Source organism: Ictidomys tridecemlineatus, chromosome 10 (assembly GCF_052094955.1).
Source record: "Ictidomys tridecemlineatus isolate mIctTri1 chromosome 10, mIctTri1.hap1, whole genome shotgun sequence".
In the NCBI taxonomy this organism is placed as follows: domain Eukaryota; kingdom Metazoa; phylum Chordata; class Mammalia; order Rodentia; family Sciuridae; genus Ictidomys; species Ictidomys tridecemlineatus.
Window position 1 is genome coordinate 105,563,438 of NC_135486.1, and position 23,215 is coordinate 105,586,652.

General features: G+C 47.8%; 1 protein-coding gene and 1 long non-coding RNA gene across 4 annotated transcripts in view; one reads left to right on the forward strand and one right to left on the reverse strand.

The window, feature by feature from the left end:
• The window catches only part of Iqce (IQ motif containing E), a 48,415-nt gene that overhangs the window by 12,330 nt on the left and 12,870 nt on the right, over positions 1 to 23,215 (reverse strand). Inside the window, exons 4-16 of one of the 3 annotated variants that reach the window (XM_021720576.3) lie at positions 22,453 to 22,581; positions 20,423 to 20,493; positions 19,067 to 19,180; positions 18,913 to 18,963; positions 16,015 to 16,088; positions 14,672 to 14,744; positions 14,380 to 14,429; positions 12,521 to 12,684; positions 10,985 to 11,040; positions 9,778 to 9,974; positions 7,765 to 7,869; positions 5,996 to 6,086; positions 1,038 to 1,214 (exon numbers count right to left, since the gene is read on the reverse strand). In XM_021720576.3, the coding sequence (XP_021576251.3) occupies positions 1,038 to 1,214; positions 5,996 to 6,086; positions 7,765 to 7,869; positions 9,778 to 9,974; positions 10,985 to 11,040; positions 12,521 to 12,684; positions 14,380 to 14,429; positions 14,672 to 14,744; positions 16,015 to 16,088; positions 18,913 to 18,963; positions 19,067 to 19,180; positions 20,423 to 20,493; positions 22,453 to 22,581 (1,352 nt within the window). Of the gene's footprint in view, positions 1 to 1,037; positions 1,215 to 5,995; positions 6,087 to 7,764; positions 7,870 to 9,777; positions 9,975 to 10,984; positions 11,041 to 12,520; positions 12,685 to 14,379; positions 14,430 to 14,671; positions 14,745 to 16,014; positions 16,089 to 18,912; positions 18,964 to 19,066; positions 19,181 to 20,422; positions 20,570 to 22,452; positions 22,582 to 23,215 lie in introns of those variants that run through there. The other 2 variants (XM_013365472.4, XM_040276815.2) reach the window with 2 other exon arrangements.
• LOC144367422 (uncharacterized) lies at positions 1,210 to 7,013 on the forward strand. The gene is made up of 2 exons (XR_013426779.1): positions 1,210 to 1,961; positions 6,698 to 7,013. It is a non-coding gene; the product is annotated as an uncharacterized LOC144367422 (long non-coding RNA).

A 23,215-nucleotide genomic window follows, 5' to 3' on the forward strand; every position in this document is an offset into this window, starting at 1 on the left:
AGAAGATATGTACTAATGTTTCATATCTGAAGCTTTCTCTCGAGTGTGTCTGGGGAAAATATTATATATATAAAAAAGAAATATGGCTGAGTATTAACTACCCTTGAATCCAGGTGCTGGCAAGATGAGTCCAGTATACTGTTGAATATCATAAGTTCTTTCCACTTTTCCCTAAGTTTTGAAAAGTCTTAATAATAAAAGCTGGGAAGAAACAAAGATTTCAAGAGGCTTCAATGGCCTACTAGAACCAAGGTCTTGTGAGGTGCAGGCAAGGAGAGAAGGTCAATTTGTTTGTTCAATTGGGGGAAAGGTGATAACTTATTTTTAACACTAGGTAGACCTTTTAGAGACTAAGCTCACCGGAGGACACCATGCCTCTTAAGAACTGCAGTCTCAGTGGTAGGGACCCCTGAAGAGCCCCCCAGATGCTCAGGAGAGAGCACTTTTCCTCCCTCACCCGAGGGGCAGAGAGGAGTCTCCCAGCCTGTTGCGGATGGGCTGTCTGCAGAGCTGCCTATCAACGAAGACCCTCCATATTCCCGATAAGATGGACCACTCCTGCAGGCCTCCCAGGGCGCCCCTGAGGAGGGCTGGCTGTGGGTAAGTTCAATTCTCCACATTATTTGTGTCCATAAACTGAAGTGCTCCTGAGCTCTTGGATGCAGCTCGGGGCTAGCAGGGGTACATTTCTGGGATGTGGTTGCATGCAATTTTTTGCAACCCACCCAGGGCACCTGCTGGGTCGTATGACAAACCAGGTGAGCTAACAGGGTTCCAGAACCCACCACTGCCTTATTTCTGTGTAGCAAAAAAAATGGAATCCTGTTTACTCTCCAAGGAGTAGCCACAGTGATCTTCCTGGAGACTCCTCTCCCCCTTCGCCCTTCCTGTGCCTCTTCCTAGACATCAATGGCACCAGCCTGGTGCCTGGCACAAAGGCCAGTGCCAGTTGACAGAACTCATGAACAACTGAACACCTTCTGCAGTTGGGCAAACAGCGGGGAGCACAAGCGCCAGGCCCTCTGGGGAGAGCTCACCTTGTGTCTGTGGGCCTTCCAGCTGGCCTGCAGCGTCCGTGCGGCAGACTCTTTCCTTCCATCGGAGCAGGGGATGGGGGACAGGGGCTGGGGGCAGCCCTCTGGCCCAGAATCCACTTCAGAGTCTTGCTGAGAGTGCCTGTTGCTGGGAGGGGGTGTGCAGAGCTCTCCGCAGGCCTACAGGAAATGGAAGGTGGACGGGCTGGTGCAGGGAAGATCTTGTAAGGACCTGGCAGGACATCACCTGGCAGACGGCAGGCCGCACTTACGGATGAATCTTATTCGTTCTGAGGAGGACCTGTTCCCGCACTGCCCACCACACCCTCGAGATGCCCGGTAAGCACGTGGGCCCTGGACTCATCTGGAAGCAATCTCCTAGGAGGAGTCTGTCCTGCCACTGCGGTATCTGCAGGGCGCTCACCCACAGATGGCCACGCACTTTCCAATAGCCATCTGTGACTTGAGAAGCACCCTTTCAGGGCTGGGGTGTGGCTCAGTGGCAATGCTGGCCTAGCATGGGCAAGGCCCTGAGCCCAATCCCTAGCACTGTGGGGGGAAATTACCTGGTTTTCTGCAGTCCTTTTTTGGATATTTTTGAAGTTGAATATTATATTTTGACAATGATGTTTCTGGGATTACAGGTAAGATATTTCTAGCAAGGCTTTTGATACAAAGAAACAGGAATTGCTACTGTGACCATTAAAATACCACTGATTTCTATCATTTATTATCCACAAGGACAATTCTCAATAAAAATTAAAATACTGAACTATTTCTCTGACATCTAAAGCTCAGTGGAGAAGCCCATCCGTACAGAAGGCCCTCATAGAGAGATGTGAGCTTCCGGCCATGAATGTGCAGCCGAGATGCCTGGTGCATGCATGTGGCCTGGTGCATGGCCCAACAGAATCAGCAGGCCACTAGGTATAGAAACCAAGCCTTTTACTTTCTGTATTATATGATGCTGTGACATTTGGGCCTGCTGACCCTGGAGAGAGGCACCACTTCCTAGGGAAGAAGGACTTCCCTGTGAGAAACTTTTCATATGCAACTCACCCAAGCCCACCCCACACCACCACCTAGCTCCCTTGTGTGACCCTCATACACCAAGTTAGTGTCCCCTGCCCCCTAGCACCCAGGGCCAGGTACCCACGAGAATTGTTCAACCCAGCCAATCCTCACCTGCCCTTGCCTCACCTGGTCCTGCCTAGAGCAAAGGCCCTGGGCCATACTTTACTGCTGCCTCCTACCTGTCCCCTGCACCCCTATGCATCCCCATGTGGCACGCCTGCTCCTGTTTCTAGGGGTGTGTGAGGGTGGACCTCTGTGACAGTCATTATGTCTGGGGGTCTCACTGTGCCTGACCAGACAAATCCCACACATCAGCACAGCCACCCATCACTGGGCTCTCTGGGTGTGCATCTCGTCACCTGGGTCCACATGCTGCCACCTAGCTGTAGTGTTCTGAGTTGTCCCCTGAAAGGCTTCATGGCCTCCCTTGACCCTGACTCATTCTCAGACCCTCATTCCACTCAAGTGAGGTACAAGTCTGTCTCATATTTCATGCCAATGTGACCAAAAGGTAAAATCAGCCACTTAGAAGATGGAGGAACAATGACTCCAACAACTCCGGGCAGATAGCTAAAACAAAAATGGAGTTTGATATGCATATAAATTTGGTGAGGCACTGCTCCGTTTTAACCTACAATTAACCATTCTCCCAGAATGGCTGGGAGCAGACACCCTTACTCAGAACAACACTGACCTTCCAGTTAATGCCACTCTTCCTTTTCTTTAAAATGGATTTTTTTTTTTCTGATACTGGGGATTAAACCCAGGGCATCATACATGCTAGATAAGTACTTTACCATTGAGCTATACCCCCAGCCCTTGTAAAACTTTATTTTGAGGCTGGCCTCAAACTTGTGATCCTCTGGTGTCAGCTTCTCGATTAACAGGGATTACAGGCAAGCACCACACTTAGCCAAAACGAAATGCTTTTATAAGCAGGAAAGAAGCAAAGTTAATTATGCTTCCGAAGAAAAATCCAGCCAGGGGAGGTAGCACCTGCCTATAATCCCAGTGGATCCGGAGGCTAAGGTAGGAGGATCATGAGTTCAAAGCCAACCTCAGCAACTTAGTGAGATCCTGTCTCAAAATAAAAAATTTTAAAAAGGGCTGGGAGGTGGCTCAGTGGTTAAGTGCCTCTGGGTTCAATCCTTGGTACCAAAAAAGAAAAATTCAGACAAAAGAAAGGGAAGAATGCTTATAACTTCACTGGAGTAAAAGCTAATTCTGACAGTACTTTCAGATATACTTCAAAGTAAAAAAAATTTTTTTTTTCAGTAAAAAGGAATCTATGTATCTACACATATACACTTTTGAGGGGTAGGGGTTGTTTCCATCAAACAGGCCATAGGCATCTCTCATGTCATAACTGAAGACCCACTTTATTCTTTGTACTGACTGCTCAATACTGCACCGATGGGGACACGGCCAGCTCAGGAATGAGCAACACACCGTGCTCTTGAGTTTGCTGCGGCTCCTCACTACTGCAGAATGGACTGCAGCCAGCACCCGTCACCGCCTCTCTGCAGACTATAGTGATGCCTTCTGTGGCCCCAGTCTCGGCGAGGACAATGGGAAGCCTGGGATCCTCAATGTGCTCCTGTCATGTGCAGGAACACAAATCTCAAGGTCATGTAAGAAGATGCCAGAACAAAAACGTTGAACGAAATTTTGACACCAAGTGAAACCTCCTAAAGCCTCAGCTGAGAGAGGTGTGGTAACGGATTAAGGATATAATTCCTGGAGAAAAAGAACTTCTCTGCCATCTTACTGATGTGGCCTCTGAACAGAGTTAGTGGAAAATTTAAATCCCAGTTACTGGGAAGCAACAGACCCTGCAGTACAGATCTCAAAGCAAGCAGGTGGCCCTGGAATATGAAGCTGGATCCTTCTGAGGTGTCAAAACATGAGTCAGGAGGGACAAGCAATTTATACCAAGGCCTCCTTTCCTGATTTATCTGTATCTAGTTATTGTACAGAGAGGAAACTATTGCTATGATGGTCTTCTGTGTTCAACCAAGACACTAATAACACAAGAGCACATACTTGTTTTTCTCCATTTTGAGGATCTACAGAAACCTTGGGCAGGCCAGAGACAGAGGTGCACACACAAAGCCTCTTTCCGTCCCCATGGTCTACGGGAAAGGGGTTCCTCCCTAAGGGATGTATGACTTTGAAAGTTAATAATGGGCAGAAACCCTGACGTTTCTTTATTGCTGAGCACCTCTCAGGGGTCAGGGCTACAGAAGTAGCCAAGTAACAAATCAGTAAGTCCTGTAGCCTCCCTGGTCCCCAAGGGCACTTTACTTGCAGAAGAGGTTTCAGTGACATCCTGTGTATGACACAGATCAGAGAGGCACTCAGGCCCAGCTTGTCACACACAATGCCCTAGGTATACCACCAGACAACAATGAGAGGCCAGGAGAACACTCAGTAGAGGCCTGTGTCCCTTGGGGTGGGCAGTGTGGCAATCAGATGAGTGGATGAACCATGAGGGTGCACAGAGTGGGAAGGGACAGTGACTCTGTGTTATTTAGAACATTATCCAGAGCACTGGAAAAACCTCCACAAAAGCATGCCCTTGGGGACAGCATAAAACCACACGCTCTGTCTGAGCAGCAGCAATGTTTTCACAAAGGACTGAGATGGACTCTCGCTGTTCACGCAGCACGCACAATGCCGGTAGGGTGTGCCACGGTCACAGTTGCTGCACAGCCTGCCTGGGCCCGGCTGGCACACACGCAACGAACCACGGGCTTCCCCCAGCTGGCAGTGCTGTGGTGTCTGGATTTGTAACTGAAAATGTACTGAGCAGCTTCTCCAAACTCCCTTTCAGTTTGCCTTCTGCTCTTGAGCTGGCTTTGAATAAAAAGACCCTAAAATTAGAATCCAGCTAAGTAAACCAGCCTTGAAAGAGGAAAGCCAGTCCAGATCAAAACCAAACAAAAGCCCCTTTATGTTCCACAACCAGCAGGTGACAGTCCTACAGGCCCATCCTCCCGGAGGCCCAGGGAACCGCCACCTGCCAGCCCCTCACAGCCGACACTGGTCCTGCTGCAGCAGGTCTAGGGCATTCCAGGCCCTGCTCAGGTCTGTGGCAGGCAGAAGAAGGGTCACAGGAAGGGACTGCAGAAGAGGCTGCAACCTGGGCTCGTTTTGGACCCTTCTAAAGCACACTGGCTTCATCCACCACACATTGACACGACAAGCCCTCTGAAGCAAACAGTGGCCACGGGATTTTAACACCTAAGTTGTTCCCTTTTAGACTGAGTCAGACCACACCTGCCATCTCAAGAATCTATGCATTGGGAAAAGACTCACAAGGAGGTAGAAGTGCAGGTAGCCCAGGGCTAACAGGGACAGAGCCACCTAGCTGACCCCTGGGTCAGGGAAGGGCAGGTGACCCTCACATGCCTGCCTCAGCCACAGCTGTCTCCTTGCATCCATCTAAATAGGCAAAGAGGGTCAGTGGCCAGGTCCTCACCACACTGTCACTCAGCACCACATGAGCCAGAAATCAGGGATAGAAGGGAAGAGACCTGAGTCCCCCAGAGAGAGCAGCATATTTTGGACTTGCCTTTTGGGCCTCTGCAGCCTCCTTGATATAGTCAGAGAGCCCCTGCTACAGAGCTGAACTTGCCGCATGCTTGAGGTCTGGAAGATCTCTCACCAGCCCAAATGTCCAAGACCCAACACCAGTCTGAGAGGTCAATCCACTGACCTGGGGTCAACCATAGCCCCTAACTTCTGTACACACCACCCACATCACAGACATTGACTAACAGAGGTGGGACGGCCAACATCAGTCAGGAAAGGCTCTGGGCGTGAGGATAAGCATGTGTGTTGCTGTCAGCTGAGAGTCCCAGTGCCCAATGGGAATGAAGCCGTACCTCTCGAGTCACTTCCATGGGAGCGCTGGGCTCCTCTTTCTTGGCTTCTTCCGGTTCTTGACACTTGTTGGTGAGTGTTTGAATTTCCTCTCTAAAGTGGAAAAAGAAAAGATGACACCTATCAGTCACTATGTGAGGAAGGGCCCCTGCACAACTCAGCAGGAAGGTCTGTGCAGAGACAGATGCTAGACAGGGTGCAGAGAGCCCACGGCCACCTCCCTGGTACACCAGAAGCCCCACTGCAGGACAGAACTTTCTAATGTGTCCCCCAAGCTGGGAGCCTTGTAAGGGTGAGGCTGGGGATCTCCAGGGTCAGCCTGATCCCCGAAGCATTGTCAGAACTCTGAAGAGTAGCCATTGCATGCAGCATGTGCAAGGCCCTGGGTTCAAGCCCCAGCACCACACATGAGAAACAAACAAGAAGAAGAAGTCATAGCGTGAACCATGAACAGGAAGTTATAGCTTGGAGTTTTTAATAAACAATGTGAATATTTCCTTACTACAGATGCTAAAGTCAAACAACTTGTTTTTGTGTACCTGCCTTTTCAATTGAATTTTGGCTTCTGACAGTCTGAATTATATTTCTCCTGAAAAGAAAATGTTCTACTTTGTTTCAGTAATATGTACCTTGCTAATTATCTTCAGTGCTGAACATTCCCATTTAGATTCTAATCTAGTTTTCTTATATTTTAAAAAATTGAGCTCTTTGCTTCTTGGTTGCCATTTCCTGAGCTGCTGTCCTCCATGATTGAGGTGCTGCCTCATCTTGGGCAATGGAGTTGGCCATCTATGGACTGAGACCTCTGAAACCTGCCTGCCAAAGAAAGTTCTGCTACTCAGCACTGGAGAATACCGACTCCCATCACATTACCACCATGAGGACGTTAGACCAGTCCAGAGGAAGTGTTTGGTATAGGCATGCTTGCATATCTGTGGGAGGTTGGTTCCAGGATTCCCAGGATGCCAAAATCCACAGATGCTCAAGTCCCTTAAATAAAATGGCAATATCTGCAAATAACCTGTGCATATCTTCCTGTACCCTTTCAATCATCTCTTGGTCACTTATAATACATAAATGTCTTGTAAAAAATTGAGATAAGATTTGTAATATAAAATTCATTATTTTAAAGTGTATAATGAGGTGGTTTTCAGACTATTCAGAATGACAATCATCACACTAATTCTAGAACATTCCAGGCACCCCCATAAGGACCCCATGCCTATCAGTGACCATTCCCTATTCCCTTCTGCTGGGCTCATGCAGTCCTCTCTGCTCTGTCACTGGGAGCTGCCTGTCTGACACTTTATGTAGATGGATGGCACTGTTGGGGCCTGTTCCAGGTCCCTCCAAGCTGCAGTGTGCAGTGCTCCCTTTCTGGCTCCTCCTATGTGTGGCCTGGCCTTGGGCTGCTCATCTGGCAACAGCTGGTGCAGGTATGGGCGGTTGCTTCCTGGCTCTGGTGACAGTGCTATTATGGAGGAGCCTGGGAGGCAACTCCCTGCGGCAGCAGCAACGTGTGGGTTGGAGGGAGAAGCCCTGGCCCATTCCAAAGGGGCAGAAGTGGCAGAGCCATGATGTGACAGAGGCAACACTGATGGAGGCCTCTTCCCAGAGTTTGGGTTTCTACTCCAAAGGCAAAAGAACACCTGGAAATATCTCAGGGAGAAGTATGGCCTTTGCAAAACCCTCTCTGAGGCTGTGCTGAGCCCCCACTGGGAAAGGCTGGCATGCAGAAGTGGGTGGGTCCTCTGTGAAATGTATCACCTACCGCAAAACCTGCTCATGCTCTTGCCGATCCTGCTTGCCTTCCCTCATGCTCTCCAGCTCCTTCTCCAAGTCGGCCTTTGCTTGAAGCAGCTGCTTCACCTCCACACTGAACGAAAGAACCAGAGACATTTCCACCCTCATTAAAACCAGAGGCTGGGGCTGGGGTTGTGGCTCAGTGGTAGCGCGCTTGCCTAGCATGCATGAGGCACTGGGTTCGATTCTCAGCACCACATACAAATAAATAAAAGAAAGTCCATCAACAACTACAAAATATTTTAAAAAACAAGAGGCCATCAAGGCAGGGAGTTGGCCTCCTTCCTTAGGACAGTGGACCAGAGGTGGGAGGGTCAGGAAAGGCCCTTGATTCTAAAGATGTGGTGTCAAGAGCAGCCCCGAGGGTCCTGATTGGGCACACGGATACCAGCATGTGTGAGGAACTGCCAGGGGCTGGGAAGACAAGGGAATAAAGGCATATGAAGTCCTGGGGAGAGGTGCCACAGGATAGTCATGGAACACAGTCACACATGCAGCACCTTCTGGTTCACACCAAAGGTGCAGGTCTGAGCCGGGGAAGGACCTGCCCTGGCCTTCACCGGGCCCTGCCCTCACTGAGCCTGAGGATAAGGCTGCCCAGGCACCTCCACTGAGTTTCCTGTGACCTGTGTGTGGCATGGCAGCCACAAAGTAGACTCTAGAGCAAGACATCTGCCTGAACCTCAGATCCACTGCTATCTGTGCGACTTAACCCTTCAGGGTTCCCATGCAGAGATGCTCCCAAACTGTGTAGCAGAGTGCCTGTCACCTGCTAAGTGTGCAGCAGAGCGCCTGTCACATGATAAGGGCTCAGTCTGTGGTAGCTATGGTATTCAATAGCATAACAGATAATGCCAGAAATTATTTACCTTCCAAAATGACCAGTTTAATGTAAAGACCTTTTTCTGAAATACTAATTTTTCTTTTTTTGTACTGGGGATTGAACCCGGGGTCTCTACTGCTGAGCTACATTTCCAGCTCTTTTTATTTTTTTAATTTGAGTGAGGGTCTTGCTAAGTTGCTTAGAGTCTCACTAAGTTTCTGAGGCTGGCCTTGAACTTGCAATTCTGGCTCAGCCTCCCCAGTCTGATGTTATAGGCACACACCACTCACTGTGCCTGGCCATGAAATACCAATTTTTACAATGAACTTATCACTCACATGAATGCATCCTGAGGTCACTACTCAGGTGGAAGGAGTGGAGTGTGAGGGATTCCCTTCCACCATAACACAAGGTGACTGAGCACTCAGAGAACCAGGAGGCAACAAGGAGATTCTTCTCGACTCCACTGTGCACCTAGATCCCTGGACTCATGCAATCAGAGGGCCTGGCAGCACCTGAAGCCCTGATCTCCAGTGAGCTCCCAGGGGATAAGATGCTCCCCACTCCACAGGCCACTCACCTCTAAGTTGCAAGGTTGCTGAAGTCTTGCAAACCTGAGATAAACATCTCAGAAAATGGGCAGGTGAAGTCACTCATTACAGATCAGAGAAGCCACAGGTAGAAGCAGGGAGACAGATGCCTAGTGCGCACGGCGGGGACTACAGACCTTGAAACATTGGTGAGACTTTGCCTCCCAACTCCCTTCCTAGGGTTGCACTGGACATTTTACAGCATTTACACATCTTGTCTGATAGACAGATCATGTGCCATAAACATATTATTGAATTTCAAAACCATTCTGCCTAAGATGTAATTGATTTTATGCAATCAATGACAGTAAATTCCTGTCCAGGGAACAATTTGGGAACTCCTCTGGAATTCAGTATAAAGAGACTCCTGCAGCACTCTCCCTGACCTCCCCCTTTTAAGGTGGCAACTAAATGTCTTCTTTTGGCCATTCAAGCAACTTTGATTTTACAACCAAAATATAAGAAGTCTTGAGTCCTAAACAGTATTTACACAACAACCACCGTGAGCTCAGCATTTCTCCAAATTCATGACAACAGCCCTAGAAACAAGGTCCCCGTGGGAACCTACTCTTTCTCCTGCAGCTGCGCCTGCAGCGCGCTCCGCTCTGCCTTCAAGCTCTTCACTGCCCCCCGGAGGCGCTCCTGCTCCTCCGGCCGGTCCCGCGGATGCTTGTGTGCTGCGCTGTTGGAGATGGAGTGGGCCAGGGGAGTTGGTCTGTGGGATTCTGAGCTGTGAGGCTTTGCATTCTCCATTGAACTTACTTTCTGGAGGCAAAACAGGCATTTGTTAGATGTCATTGTCTTTGCTTTCCAGTTAAGAACTCAGGAGACAGAGGACAAACCACAGGGACAGTCTCCAGCAGGTGGGAGCAGCTTTGCTACGTGACCGGAGTCAACCAGTCTACTGGTCCACACAGTTCCTGGAAGTCTGTGATCAAAAGGGGAGAACCTGGCCTGGACAAAGAGCCACTAGCACGACAGGAACAAGCCACACGGCAGGCAAGGTGGCCACACGGCAGGCAAGGTGGCCACATGGCAGGCAAGGTGGACACATGGCTGGTCCCTGTGCTCACTCAGCCCACTGCTTCCCTAGACTTTCTGAATTTCCAACTTTTCTGCTCCCAACCTTCAGCTGTGCTGTGGTCCTGTCAGGAAGGTGACCCAGCACTTCCATGCTGCCGACACCCAGCCCACAGAAGCCCCCCACCCCCGTGTGCGTCTGCTCTGTCTGCATTTCCCAACAGCTTTATTTGTAAATACACACAACATACAGAAACTTCTTATATTTTCTACTTTGAACTTATTTGTAAACATTCCCCTCAGGGTTTGCTCTGTTTGCCAAACAGCACAGAGCTCAAGCTCAGTATTCTGGAAGGACCCGTTCCATAGGAACAGAGGCACCCACGTGGAGTGTGAGGAAATGTTAATTGCCTAAATTTTCTGGTCAGCGGAGAGTAAATGAACAGTTTTCTGCAAATTCAAATATTAAACAAGTGGAAAGAAGTCTGGCCAGGAGCCAGCAGCTGGGTTGTGGGCGCCTCCAGTGTCACGTGCTCAGCCTTGCAGCTACGCACAGAGTCTGATGACATTGCGTGGCCATCTGAAAAGTGAGGGCTGTGAACGACACAACTCAGGCCTTGCCCTGAGTCCACACTGTACTGACTGCTGGACGGTCACCATTTACTTGCTCAGTGTAAGTCTGTGTCCCTCAGCTGCCCCACTGCCCCTCAGGCACAGATAGGTCCTGAGCAAGGGGTGGCGTGACGCCCGCTCACCTTTTCCAGCTCTGCGATTCGTCTCAGCAGCCGAGGCTTGCTCCAGTCCACGTACCCTGATGGACACACAGGTCTGCTCAAAGACTGTCCTGGCACCCTTTGGCCCAACCACCCATCAGCAAAGCCACAGGGCTCCGGTGGGCAGGTCCTGCCACCCAAGGGTTTTCTCCAGCTCTGGATCATTTCTGTTCCCTTTGGCTGTTAAGAATCACTGATACCAACATCTCCAAGTGTCTTAGTGGGATGTCCTTTCCTGATTCTACACCAGTGTTTTTTGTTTTTTTTTTTTTAATATTTTCTTAGTTGTCAATGGACTTTATTTTATTTATTTATATGTGATACTGAGAATCGAACCCAGTGCCTCACACATGCTAGGCAAGTGCTCTACCATTGAGCCACAACCCCAGCCCCCCAGTCAGGTTTTGACCTCACTGGTCCCTTGAGATGGTCTAATGGACCCTAGGGTGATTCTTAGTCCTCCTCCCACTTGCTTTCAGGCTGCCTCTGGACCTGGTTTTGCTCCTCACCAGTGGCATCCCGCCTGGCTTTGCTGGCTCTCCCTTCCCCCTCCTAACCTCCTAAATATCATTAGGGTTAGGACTCAACCCCATTCCTCCCATCTACTCACACCCACTTGAGGCCCCACTTGGCTCCATCAGTTTGCACGTCCAGTTCTCCAGCCCAGGTCTCTTCCTGGCCTACCTCTGCACACACCTCAGATCTCACCCGTCCCTTCTCCCCAGATATGTGCTGCCGCCCTCCCCCTCAACAATGCCAGCTCTGTCCTTTTAGCTACTCAGACAGAAACCCTGGACCCTGCTGCCTCCCCTCTCATAGGCTGCACTCAGTCTCCACATTTCCTGTGGGCTTCACTTTAAAGATGCACAGAGCCCAGCTGCACCTTGCCACTTCTGCTGCCACAATGGCTCAGACCACCTGTACTCTCACCAGGATGAGTGCAGAAGTCCCTGCTGCCAGTACCCCCTTTTCTGCACAGCGCATCCTGCGTAAAGCCAGGGCCCCTCGGAGCCCCCTGGTGCTCAACACCAGGCTTTGTGGCAGCAACTATTGTGGTTTACCTTCAGGGCAACACTGGCCTCCGCTTGGACCTCTGCACTCACTGCTGGCCCACCTGGCACCCCCAGATGCCTGCACAACTGGCCCAGCAATCGGTGTCTCTGTGAGGCCTCCCCAAGGGCCCTCCTCGTTTCTCCTTAGTACTTTCACTGTCTGACAGCTTGGACTTAACCTTCTCCTTCTGTCCCATGCGGTCACCTCCATGAAGCACCTCCACACTGCTGTTCCCTGCTCTGTCTCCAGGGCCTAGATGGCTGCTTAGCTGCATTCTGCGATTACTACTAGGGTAACTCTGCCTAGTGGGACCTGTTTGCTGTGAGGCTGTGGACTAGGGTCTTTGTAGTTGGAGGAAGCAAGCGCCATGGACAACATGTGCTGCCCCTCTGGTGCCTTCCCTCATAGAATGAGACACGGCCTCCTCCCTGTGCCTCCCTCACTGAATGGCTTTGGGGAAGGTACCCTTGAGTCTGGAGATGGTGGGGGAGTTGCTCAGCACGCGGTCCAGGTCTTCCTTCAGGCTCTGGTTTTCCTCGGTCAGCTCCTGGACGCTCCGGGACAAATTCAGAAGAGTGCTGCTCATCTTCTTCTGCCTCTTCATGCCCACCTTCTTGTCCATCGGCAGCCTGGGAATGACCACATCGAGGGGCTGAGCTCTGGATTTCTCAACTGGCTTAATAATATTTGAAGTGAGGGATGTGCAAATCACGGCTCACTTCTGTCCAGTTGTGAGCCCAGAGTTCTTGCAGAGGAATACTTGCAACCGAATAGGGAACACTAACTTGGAACCCCAAATAAATAAAACCGCTAACCCTCACAATAGGATTTCATATTGCTAACAAATCTGTATAGCAAAATACAGTACTCAATTATTGGTGTCATATCTTAGATGCCATCACTAAAAATCTTGTAGGAACTTACTCTTTCTTATGTAAGTCCCTTTTTAGCTTTCATTTTGCCTTTTCCCACTAAAGACTAAAACAATGGTGGTCCTTATTTCTAGCAGATTCCTTATTTGCAAGTTTGCACACTCATTAAGATTTATCTGCAAACTCACAATCAATCCTCATGAGGCTTTTCTTTTTTTGGTACCAGGGATTGAAACCAGGGGCACTTAATCACTGAGTAACATTTCCAGCCCTTTTTATTTTTATTTTAAAATTTTGAGACAAGGTCTTGCTAAATTGCTTAGGGCCTTGTTAATGCTGAGGCTGTCGTTGTTTTATTTTTATTTTTTTAGATGTTGATGGACCTTTATTTATTTATATATGGTGCTGAGAATTGAACCCAGAGCCTCACACATGCTGGGCTCTACCACTGAGCCCCAGCCCCAGCCCTGAGGCTGTCCTTGAATTCACAATCCTCCTGCCACTGCACCTGGCCCTTGTGGGGCTCTCAAGGGAGTCCATGCACAGGCAGAGTGCTAAAAGACTGGTGAGTTGCTGGTGTGTGTTCCCAGCGGAGGTCTAACAAGGCCTTGCTGTATTCTTGATTCAATTCTCATACTGTAAGTGCCTGTTTGCAACACTGCAAACAGTCTTAGTGTAGAGACAATATTTCACATTTTTGTGCTTTGTACTAGTGATTTCACTGTTCACAATGGCCTTACAGTGTAGTACTGAGGCACTCATTGTCCAGTGTCCCTAGGCACAAGGATATGATGAGCTTTATGGAGGAACTACGTGTTAGACAAGATTGGCTCAGGCATGAGTCAGCGCCGTGGGCCTAAATGTTGACAAAGTGTGAGGTTTGCAGGAATCCCTTGGCTCAGTGGCTTAGCATCTGCTAATCCAGTGTCTACAGAGATTGTTCAGAATATGTATCCATTTATCATAAATATCAAGACTCTAATAATCCTAGTAAGGTTGATTTGCTTTGAAAAGCACATGCCTGTAATCCCATGTACTGAGAAGGCTGAGGCAGGATAAACGCAAATTTGAGGCCAGGCTGGGCAACTGAGCGAGACTGTCTCAAAATAAAAAATAAAAAGAGCTAGGAGGTTTAGTTCAGTGGTAGAGCACCCCTGGGTTCAATCTCCAATGCCTCAAAAAGAATCCCAAAAGCAAAACAGCATTTTCAATTCTGAACGGGTAGCTGCTGTGCAGTGCACATAACATATGTGTGGAGCGCGAATGGGGGCAGCTGCCAACATGGAGGATGGGGCACATCTGCACAGCCCTGAGTGGAAGCAGACCCGCTCTAACCATCAGCAGCGTGGGCAACGTGGGCACTGCTGCCAAGTTAGGGCAGGAGCTGCTGTTTCCAGGAACGACTGCCCTGCTGTTAGACAACACACGGAACGCGACTCCACGTTATCGTACTTCTTTCCTGCAACATCGGAACTCGCCAAGAGAGTCTGGAGACGATGGATCTGAAAGTGCCAAATTAGAATGTGTTAAAACATACAGGAGCACCAAGACAGCTTTCCCCCGAAGCTGTCACCAGATTCCTGACCCTGCTTCAGGGCAGGAAGCAAGAACCAAGCTGCTGGAACTTTTTCATGTCAAGATAAGCAGGGGACCAGCACCGGTCTCAGTTCATCCCTTGTCAGCAGACTCCCCCTCACACCCACAGGCACCCTCCCCTTCTACGCGCCGCAGAGGGAGCACACACCTCCTCGTAGTAAGTGTCCATGGCGATCCTCATCTCCTCCAAGTTGGTGGTCTTCATGTCAGTCTGGAGTTTGCTGAGGACCCAAGTTCAGAGTTAACATGGCAGGTTTGGGTTACTGCAAACCTCCTCCCAGGGCCAAAGGAACAGGAGTTCCCAGAACACTGAGGGAAGGCATGGCTTCAGAAGAGAACCTGGCGGGAGCTAGGGATAGTGGTGCACGGCTGTAATCCCAGCAGCTCAGGAGGCTGAGGCAGGAGGGCTGTGAGTTCAAAGCCAGCCTCAGCAACTTAATGAGACCCTAAACAATTCAGCAAGACCTTGTCTCTAAATAAAAAAAAAAATATGAAAAAAAGGGTTGGGCATATGGCTCAATGGTTAAGCATCCCTGAGTTCAGTCTTCGGTACCAAAAAAGAGAGAGAGAGGGAAAGAAACTCGTGGGAGAGAAGAGTGGCCCCTCAGTGAGCTTTAGCGTTGAACAAATGGGGCATGCTGTGTCAGACAGGAAGAGTACTCACACCAGAGTGCCCCTCTGGTTAGACTACCACTTCCCAAGAGTCGAAAACTCCCAGAAGACATTATTCTCCAAAGAAGAAGATAAAACTGCCTTGATAACCGTAGACTAGGTGCTGAAAGTCCTCAGAGTTTGGACAGACCATCTCTGGGGGCAGGTGGGGAGAATGACCAGTTTTATTAAGAAGAGGATGGTTTTCTCCCCTCATACTGTTACTGTGTCATTTTGTTCTCACAGACCGTAGGCTTTAGGCAAAGGTGAAAGCTGAGTCAGCACTCTGAAACACGGAGGAATTGGCAAATAACCAATTCACTTGAAGGTGCCAAATTTTAGCAAGAAATAAACAAAGGAAATTGAATACAAGACTTGAACTTAAGCAGAGCCAAGAAAGACCACCTCTTCACACCAACCAGACTGGTAAAGACAGACAGGTAAAGAAGCCTGGGTAGCCACAGCAAGTGCCCCGCTGGGAGGTGCCAGGGGCGGGGTCTGTGTGCCACTGGCTATATCAAGATCTAGGAAATTCATTCCAGGGAACCCTAGGGGGAAAAGCACTTCCTAAATAAATCAAGAAATTATTGAAGGGAAAGACTGTTCCCTGGTGACATCTGGAGAGAATGCACATTTGAAAGACAGAGAGAGGCAGCTAGTCCCTGCCTTCACTTTGGGTGGGAACGGGGACATGGACGGAGGTTGGCAGACAAGTGGCAATGAGAAGGCAGAACAAAACCAACAAGGAAGTAAAAGGCAGAAGATGGCCAGTTGCAGTGGCAGGGTGGCCTGGCCCGGACCCTGAGAACCCTCCCGCGCAGGCCCCAGGATGCTGCGTACTTGATGGTGCTGTCCTTCTCCTTGCACTGCTGCTCCAGCTTGAAGATCCTCTGCTTCAGCCCGTTGATGACCTGCTGACAGAAGGCCACCACCTCAGCCACCGTCTCCCAACGGCTTGCCTCCCAGTCTCCAGCTACAGGCTCGGCTGTCCATTCCCCAGGCTGGTTGGGTGTCCCCTTCTAGGTGACCCCACAGCACTCTGCACTTTTGCCCTCTGAGGGCACTTCCACGTCCACCTGTCCTTCCTTCCTTAGTGGCTATCTTCTAGGCTATACGCAGCAACGACAAAGGCCCCAGTGTCCTCTCACTGCCTGGAGCTGAGTAAGTCAACAGGGAGAATGAGATGCCCACCGGGCAGGGCAGGGACACGGCGGCCAACTGTCCGCACCCAAAGGTACCCAACTCCCTGTACTGTGCGCTTAGGAGAACGGGCAGGATGTGCTGTTAGTTGTTTTTAAAAAAAAGGAAGCCATCACAAGTCTGGACGTTAAGGCCACTGACGCGCACCTGCACAGTGACAACTCAGTCTTCCCAGTGGGGTGAGAGGGCCGAGGAGCAGGTTGCCTGGAAGATCCCCAGGGCCCTCCTCTCCACCTGGGCAGGAAGGCTGCGCTATTGGGTCATTTCCTCCTCCTCCGTTAATGTCTCCTTGGGAGATCACAGCCTCTATTCCCTAAAGAACATCCTTTTCTTTTGAGTAGACAATTTGTAAATCAGATTTTAATTTAGTAGTAGGTAAATATGTTTTCTTAAATGGCTTTCCTCAAATTTCCTGCCAAAGTGGGCAGCTGTAAATGTCATTGTGCAAATGGCTTCTGATGTTGGATTACTTTCTCCAGAGACAGTCCCCTAAGGAGCAGTGTCAGATAAATGGTAGGCACGATTTGACCATGCACTGCTTTAACACGGTGTGCCAACCTGGCATGCCGTGTTCAAGTCCTGAGGAGACCTACTTTTTTGTTAGCCCTAGTGATGGTTTTGATCATTTGTGTTATTTTTGTTGCTTTATGGTGCAAAGTGTTTACTCAGAGCAATTTAAAATAATCTCTTCACTCAGGTACGTACTGCTGGTGAGATGATGGGTGATGGGGTGGGGAGCGATACCAGCCTGCCCTCACAGTGCACAGAATCAGTAGCTGGGAGTCCAAGGTGGGCAAATCTTTAACCTCAGTTTCCTGATTTTACAAATAGGGTTTGAAGTCCCTGCTATAAAAGTTCAAATGAGACCATGTACACGTGCAGAGTCAATAATTACATAACTTGGGAGTTATGTAATTTCTTGTAGAAGTTATGTATTTTCTTGTAGAACCACATCGATTCACTCACAACCATTGTTAAATATTGATCAAGTGCTTTCCTAGGCAGACAGCTAGGCTTTATTCATTTATGCTAAATGGATTATATTTCAATATGACATATATATGTATATATTTCAGAACAGACTTTTTCCTTTAGAGATTTGTACAGATTTTGTGCATATTGTGGACAGAAAACAATGTTTTTTGTTTTTAGGTTTTTTTTTTTTATACTGGGGGATTGAACTCAGGGTGCTTTACCACTGAGCCACATCCCCAGCCCTTTTTATTTATTTATTTTTATTTTGAGATAGGGTCTTGCTAAATTTTGCTAAGGCTAGCTTTGAACCTGCAATCCTCCTGCCTTCTGAGCCACTGGGATTATAGGTATGTGTCAACATGCCCATCCAGAAAACACTGTTGTATTGATCAAGAATATCCTTCCCACCAGGCATGGCGGTGCATGCCTAGAATCTCAGGCTGAGGCAAGTTCAAAGCCAGCATCAGCGCTGGGGATATGGCTTTCGCTTGCCTGGCATGCGCTGGGCACTGGGTTCAATCCTCAGCACCACATAAAAATAAAATAAAGATGTTATGTCCACAGAAATCTAAAAAATAAATATTAAAAAATTCTCTCTTTCTCTCTCTCTTAAAAAAAAAAAAAAAGCTAGCATCAGCCATTTAGCAAGACCTGGAAAAACTTAGCAAGATCCTGTCTCAAAATAAAAAAATTAAAAAAAAATAATAATAATGGAGGCTGGGGACATAGCTCAGCTGGTAGAGTGCTTATCTCCTATGCACAGGGCCCTGGGTTCAATCCTCAGCACTGCCAAAAAATAAAAAATAAAAAAGGGCTGGGGATGTGGTTCAGTGCTAAAGTACCCTTGGGTTAAAACATCCAGTACCCCAAAATAAATAAATAGATAGATAGATAGATAGATAGATAGATAGAAAGATATTCTTCCCTCTCCCATTATATTGTTTCACCCTCATGGATTTTCATATAAATTTTAATTCATATATTTCCAAGTCCACTATTTTTTACTCTTTGTATTCAATAGTCTCAAAAGTTTCTCTCTTCCAGTTTTAGTTCTCACATTTGAAAAAAAATTAACTTCCTGACTCATAGAGTTTGTGGCGATACATTTTTCTCCAAATTCTGTCTTGTTTGTTGCCACAGCATTAACCAGTCTCCAGTAACCCTTGCTTTGTTTCATCCACTTGCTGTGTATTACTGTACAATGGGAGAGGTGTTTATATCTGCTTTAGGGATTTTATTTTATTGCTGTTTGCTTCTCTGTTTTAAATCAGAACACTTGTTAAGCACAGATATGTCTGGGCATGATGGGGAAGTTGACCCTTGTGACTGTTTTGCTCTGTAATGTGTCTGGGGTCCCGCTCACTCCCCTTGATCAATCCTGAAGGATCTTCTGGTAATCCCCTTGGCTCCACAGAGAATGGTTCCCGGAGGCTCTGTGGCCATCCCTGCTCTGCGGCTCTGTGTGTGCAAGGGCTTCAGGGAAGCAGCTTCCCTCCGTGCGCACCTGCTCCTGTCTACAGTCTTGGGGGAAGGCTCTCCTCTCTGGGGAACCAGACTACTTACCCAACCAGCATCGGGCCTTTTCTCTGCCAGGGTCCGAACAAAATCTGGGCCCTGCAGTAAACATATTGAGACATCAGGTCCACGTGTAGCTCAGCTTGTCCCCCCGTGTGACAGTGACTCTAGACAGGAGTCCACCATGAGGTCAGGAACTTACTCGACCTGGGTCCAAAAGCTGTTCTATCTGCCTATCCTTCCTGTTATTTTCCTCTTCCAAGCGCCGAAGCTTTGTTCTCATCAGATCTACGTCACTTTTCTTTGTATGTAATGACTAAAGAAAAAAACAAAAACAAAAAACGCCTCAGCACACACTGTGGATTGCCACCTGGGACGGGACACAAGACTACAACACACACCACAGACCTCTCCCTGGGACAGGATGCAGGGCCACATGCACTTGGGATATGACAGAGGGACACACACTCTGTGAATCTACACCTGGGATGGGACAATCACACTCACATTGTACCAATGACAACTTTCTGGTATGGATATTGTATGGCAGTTGTGAAACCTAACCACAGGAGGCAAGTGAAGGGGACAGCAGCCCCTCTGCCCTGTCCACACAACATATCCTGGACATGCATGTACACATATCCTGGGATCTGTAATTATTTCAAACAAGTTTTTAAAAAGTGGCCAGAACTTACTGATCTCTTACTGCCTACCAAGCACTTTCTGGCCTATGGCATGACAAGCCTATGAAATCGGTATGATTATATTCCTCTCCATTTTGTACTGGTGGTCCTGGGGATGGAACCCAGGTCCTGGCACATGCTAAGCAGCCCTCTACTTTACTAAGCTGTACCTCGGTACCATCCCCAATTTTTAAAAGAAAATGGAGACATGGCTTATATAGAAAAACTATACTGATGCTCGAGATCTTAAGGATGGAGTATTAAAAAGCAATTCTCTTCTTTCTGAATCTGGATCCCAGGCTGACTCTACCCAGAGACCACACTGGTGAGTCTGAATGGGGTCAGCACCATTTCTCCAGAACCACATTTCTAGCCAAGAAGACCCCTCCCAGAGTGCTAAAGAGCACCACAGCACTGCCGTTCAGTGTCAGGGCTCTCAGGTCCATTTAGAATAGTCTTCCAACAAGATGGGAATTGTCCCTATGCCACCCTTCAAGAGCAGCCTGACCTCTGCTTGGGACATCTGTGTGTGGGTGTGTGTGCGTGCTCTGCAGGAAGCCCCCTCACTACTGGGCAGCTCCCATGGTCACAGGACTAAAACCTGAGTGCTCTCTCTGGACCAGTAGCAAAGGCTGCATAGGCAGCTGCCCAGGCTCCCTTGCCATGCTGAGCTGCTCCGGTGAGATGCTCCGGACTCCTTGCCATGCTGGCTGCCAATACCCTGCTCACCCTCTCATGCCAGCCTAAATGCAGTCCTGAAGATGCACTTCGACTGGGTGATTTTGAATCCACTATTATAGAAGACCATCCCTGCACTGACACTGTCATTGAAGGCTGGCCCTGCTAAAATCAATAAGATGCAGACAGACTACTACCTTCTTCAACTCAATAATCTCATCATACATATCTTCTTTCTCTCTGTAGACGGTAGTCCCCGGGACGTGACCTAGAGGAAGACATGCAAGCCTCTTAGGAAATCATCAGGAAGAAGAAAGAATTCTTGGCTATGCCTTAAGGAAAACCTGAAAGTCAATAAAATTATCCTTTTAAGAGGAAAATTAAAAAAAGAAGAGCAAAAAACTTTCACTTTTACCCCATCATGGTACTTTCAAAAATAGCAAGGAAACACACACACACACACACACACGCAAAAATGGTAATGATACAGAAAAGAAAAATAAACATAAATGCAGAGTTTAATTATAGTAAAAGGATTAAGGAAAGGAGTCACAGAAGGAGAGTGACAGGGCTGGGGTGGTGGCTCAGTGGTAGAGTGCCTGCCTTGCACACATGAGGCACTGGGTTTGATCCTCAGCACCATATAAAAATAAATAAATAAAATAAAGGTATTGTGTCTGTCTACAACTAAAAAAATATTTAAAAGAAAAGAAGAACTGGAAGAAGTGATAGACTTAGATTTTAAATAACAGATAAAAACATATATGTGTGTGTGTGTGTGTGTGTGTGTGTGTGTGTGTGTGTTACATATATATATAGCATTAGCACCCAAATCAAGGCAAAACTAGTACAACTTTACTCCCCCCGCTCCCCAGGACTGGGGATTGAGTCCAGGGGTGCTCTACCATTGAGCTACATGCCCAGCCCTTTTTTATTTCTGTTTTTTATTTTGAGACAGGGTCTTGCTAAGTTGCCCATACTGGCCTCAGACTCAAGACCCTCCTGCCTCAGCCTCCCGAGCAGCTGAGACTGCCGGTGTGCAAAATCAACCTGGTTTGCTTTGGTTTTAATACGACCCCTAATATGCTAGGAATCTGGACTACTGAACTGCAACTCCTAACGGCAAAAGCAGGGGGAACAGCGAGACAGCTGTCACCAGGCCCTGCAAGTGGCTCTCCTTTACAGAAAGGAGGAGGATTCGTGGGGAGGACTGTTGTTTTTGGTGAGATTCAAGCTTTTTATTATTTGCCATTCATATTTGTTTCTGTGTATGTAAGAAATGTAAATAAGACTCTAAGTTTAGGGAGGTTGGCACAATGAAAGCCTGGCTTTGAGAGGCTTCCTTTCTGCTTTTCCTCAGCCCTCCCCTTGACCATATGCTCTGCATTGCTGGCGGAACACCTGAGGTCTGACGGCTTTGCTCTCATAGCTTCGGTCAGGCAGTTGGGAGTGCTACTGGGGGTGGGTCCAGGTGTGCTCCAAGGTGAGGCTGGAGTTCAGGGGTTGGGCCAGAGTTCCTGGTTTGAGCATGCACAGATTTAATATGACAGGTATAAGCAAGCACAATGGTGGGTTTGCCTCTCACCAACCTTCCTAAATGAAGGAAGTTTACATCACCCCATGCTATCAGCTGTCAGTGGTGTGCTGATGTCTAACAATAAGATCTCAAAAATAAATCCCTGAAGCCCTGCTTGCAGCATTTGCCCATTTCCAGGGTATAAAATATTCCCACTGTGCCCATTTCATTTTTTTTTAAATTGTAGATGGACATAATGCCTTTATTTTATTTATTCATTTTTTATGTGGTACTAGAGGATTGAACTCAGTGCCTCACTTGCACAAGGCAAGCACTCTACCACTGAGCCATAACCCCAGCCCCACCGTGCCCAATTTCAAGCTGCTAGTGTGAGACTCACCAGCCCACAAAACTCCTAAAACTTTAACAGCTGGACCTGGGAACTGGTAGGAGCTGGCTCCCACACACCACTGCCACTGAGCAGCACAAAGACAACCGGAGAACCAAGAGGCTATGGCATCACTCGAGCAAAAGCAGGGACATCATCCACGGTCTACATATGACATGCAACTCTGACTACATGCTCAGTGTCTGCAAGACTAAGACCATGCAATTCAAACAAGGAATGTCAAAGCTCCTTCTCAAACTTCTGCTGCGGTTCCTAAAACCCTACTCTTGAGCAGCAGGGCCCCAGAGGGAGCAACTACATACCTTGCTTTGGAGCTCCCAGCCAGAGCTTCTGTGGGGTTAGGGACATTCTGCCACTCAGAGGCATGCTCCCCACTGTCCTGAGAGACCGCCAGGATGCTGCTTTTCTCGGCTTAGAGTAATAGGGTGACTCTAAAAAAAGACAATATGTGGTTTCCGAGTTGGAAAACATCAACGCCCCAACACATGTGCTTCAGAGAGAAAAAAATGATACAATGAAGTATTCAAAGGGCATGCTGATTCTAGATAAAAACATTCTGGCAAAAATTCTAAAATAGTTACTTGTGTTATGAGACAGAGTCTCACTGTGTGACCCATGTTGGCCTAGAACCCCTGAACTCAAGTTATCCTCCTGCCTCTGATTCCCAAGTAAGTAGGGTTATAGGTGTACACCCAGCATTACAGTTATTTTATACATATATATGCATTTACATTTCTCTTTTAACTTTTACTATAAAGGAAAAATAATTGAAAACTTTAAAATATAAAATTCTATTATTATTAGAATTCTAACATTATAATACTTAATGTCCCATTCAATTTTTTCCAGAAACGTATATTTTTACATAGTCACAATCATGGCGAACATATAACTTTACATCCTTTATATTTAACACGAAATATTTTTCATTTTGCTACGTAGTGATATAGCAATAATACTTGGAATGGAACATGTAAACTATCTAGACGAAATGATAAAAATTATACTTTTCCAGGGCATTCTTGTTTTTCTCATCAAAATGTTAAAAATTTTTTTTTTGTTTTT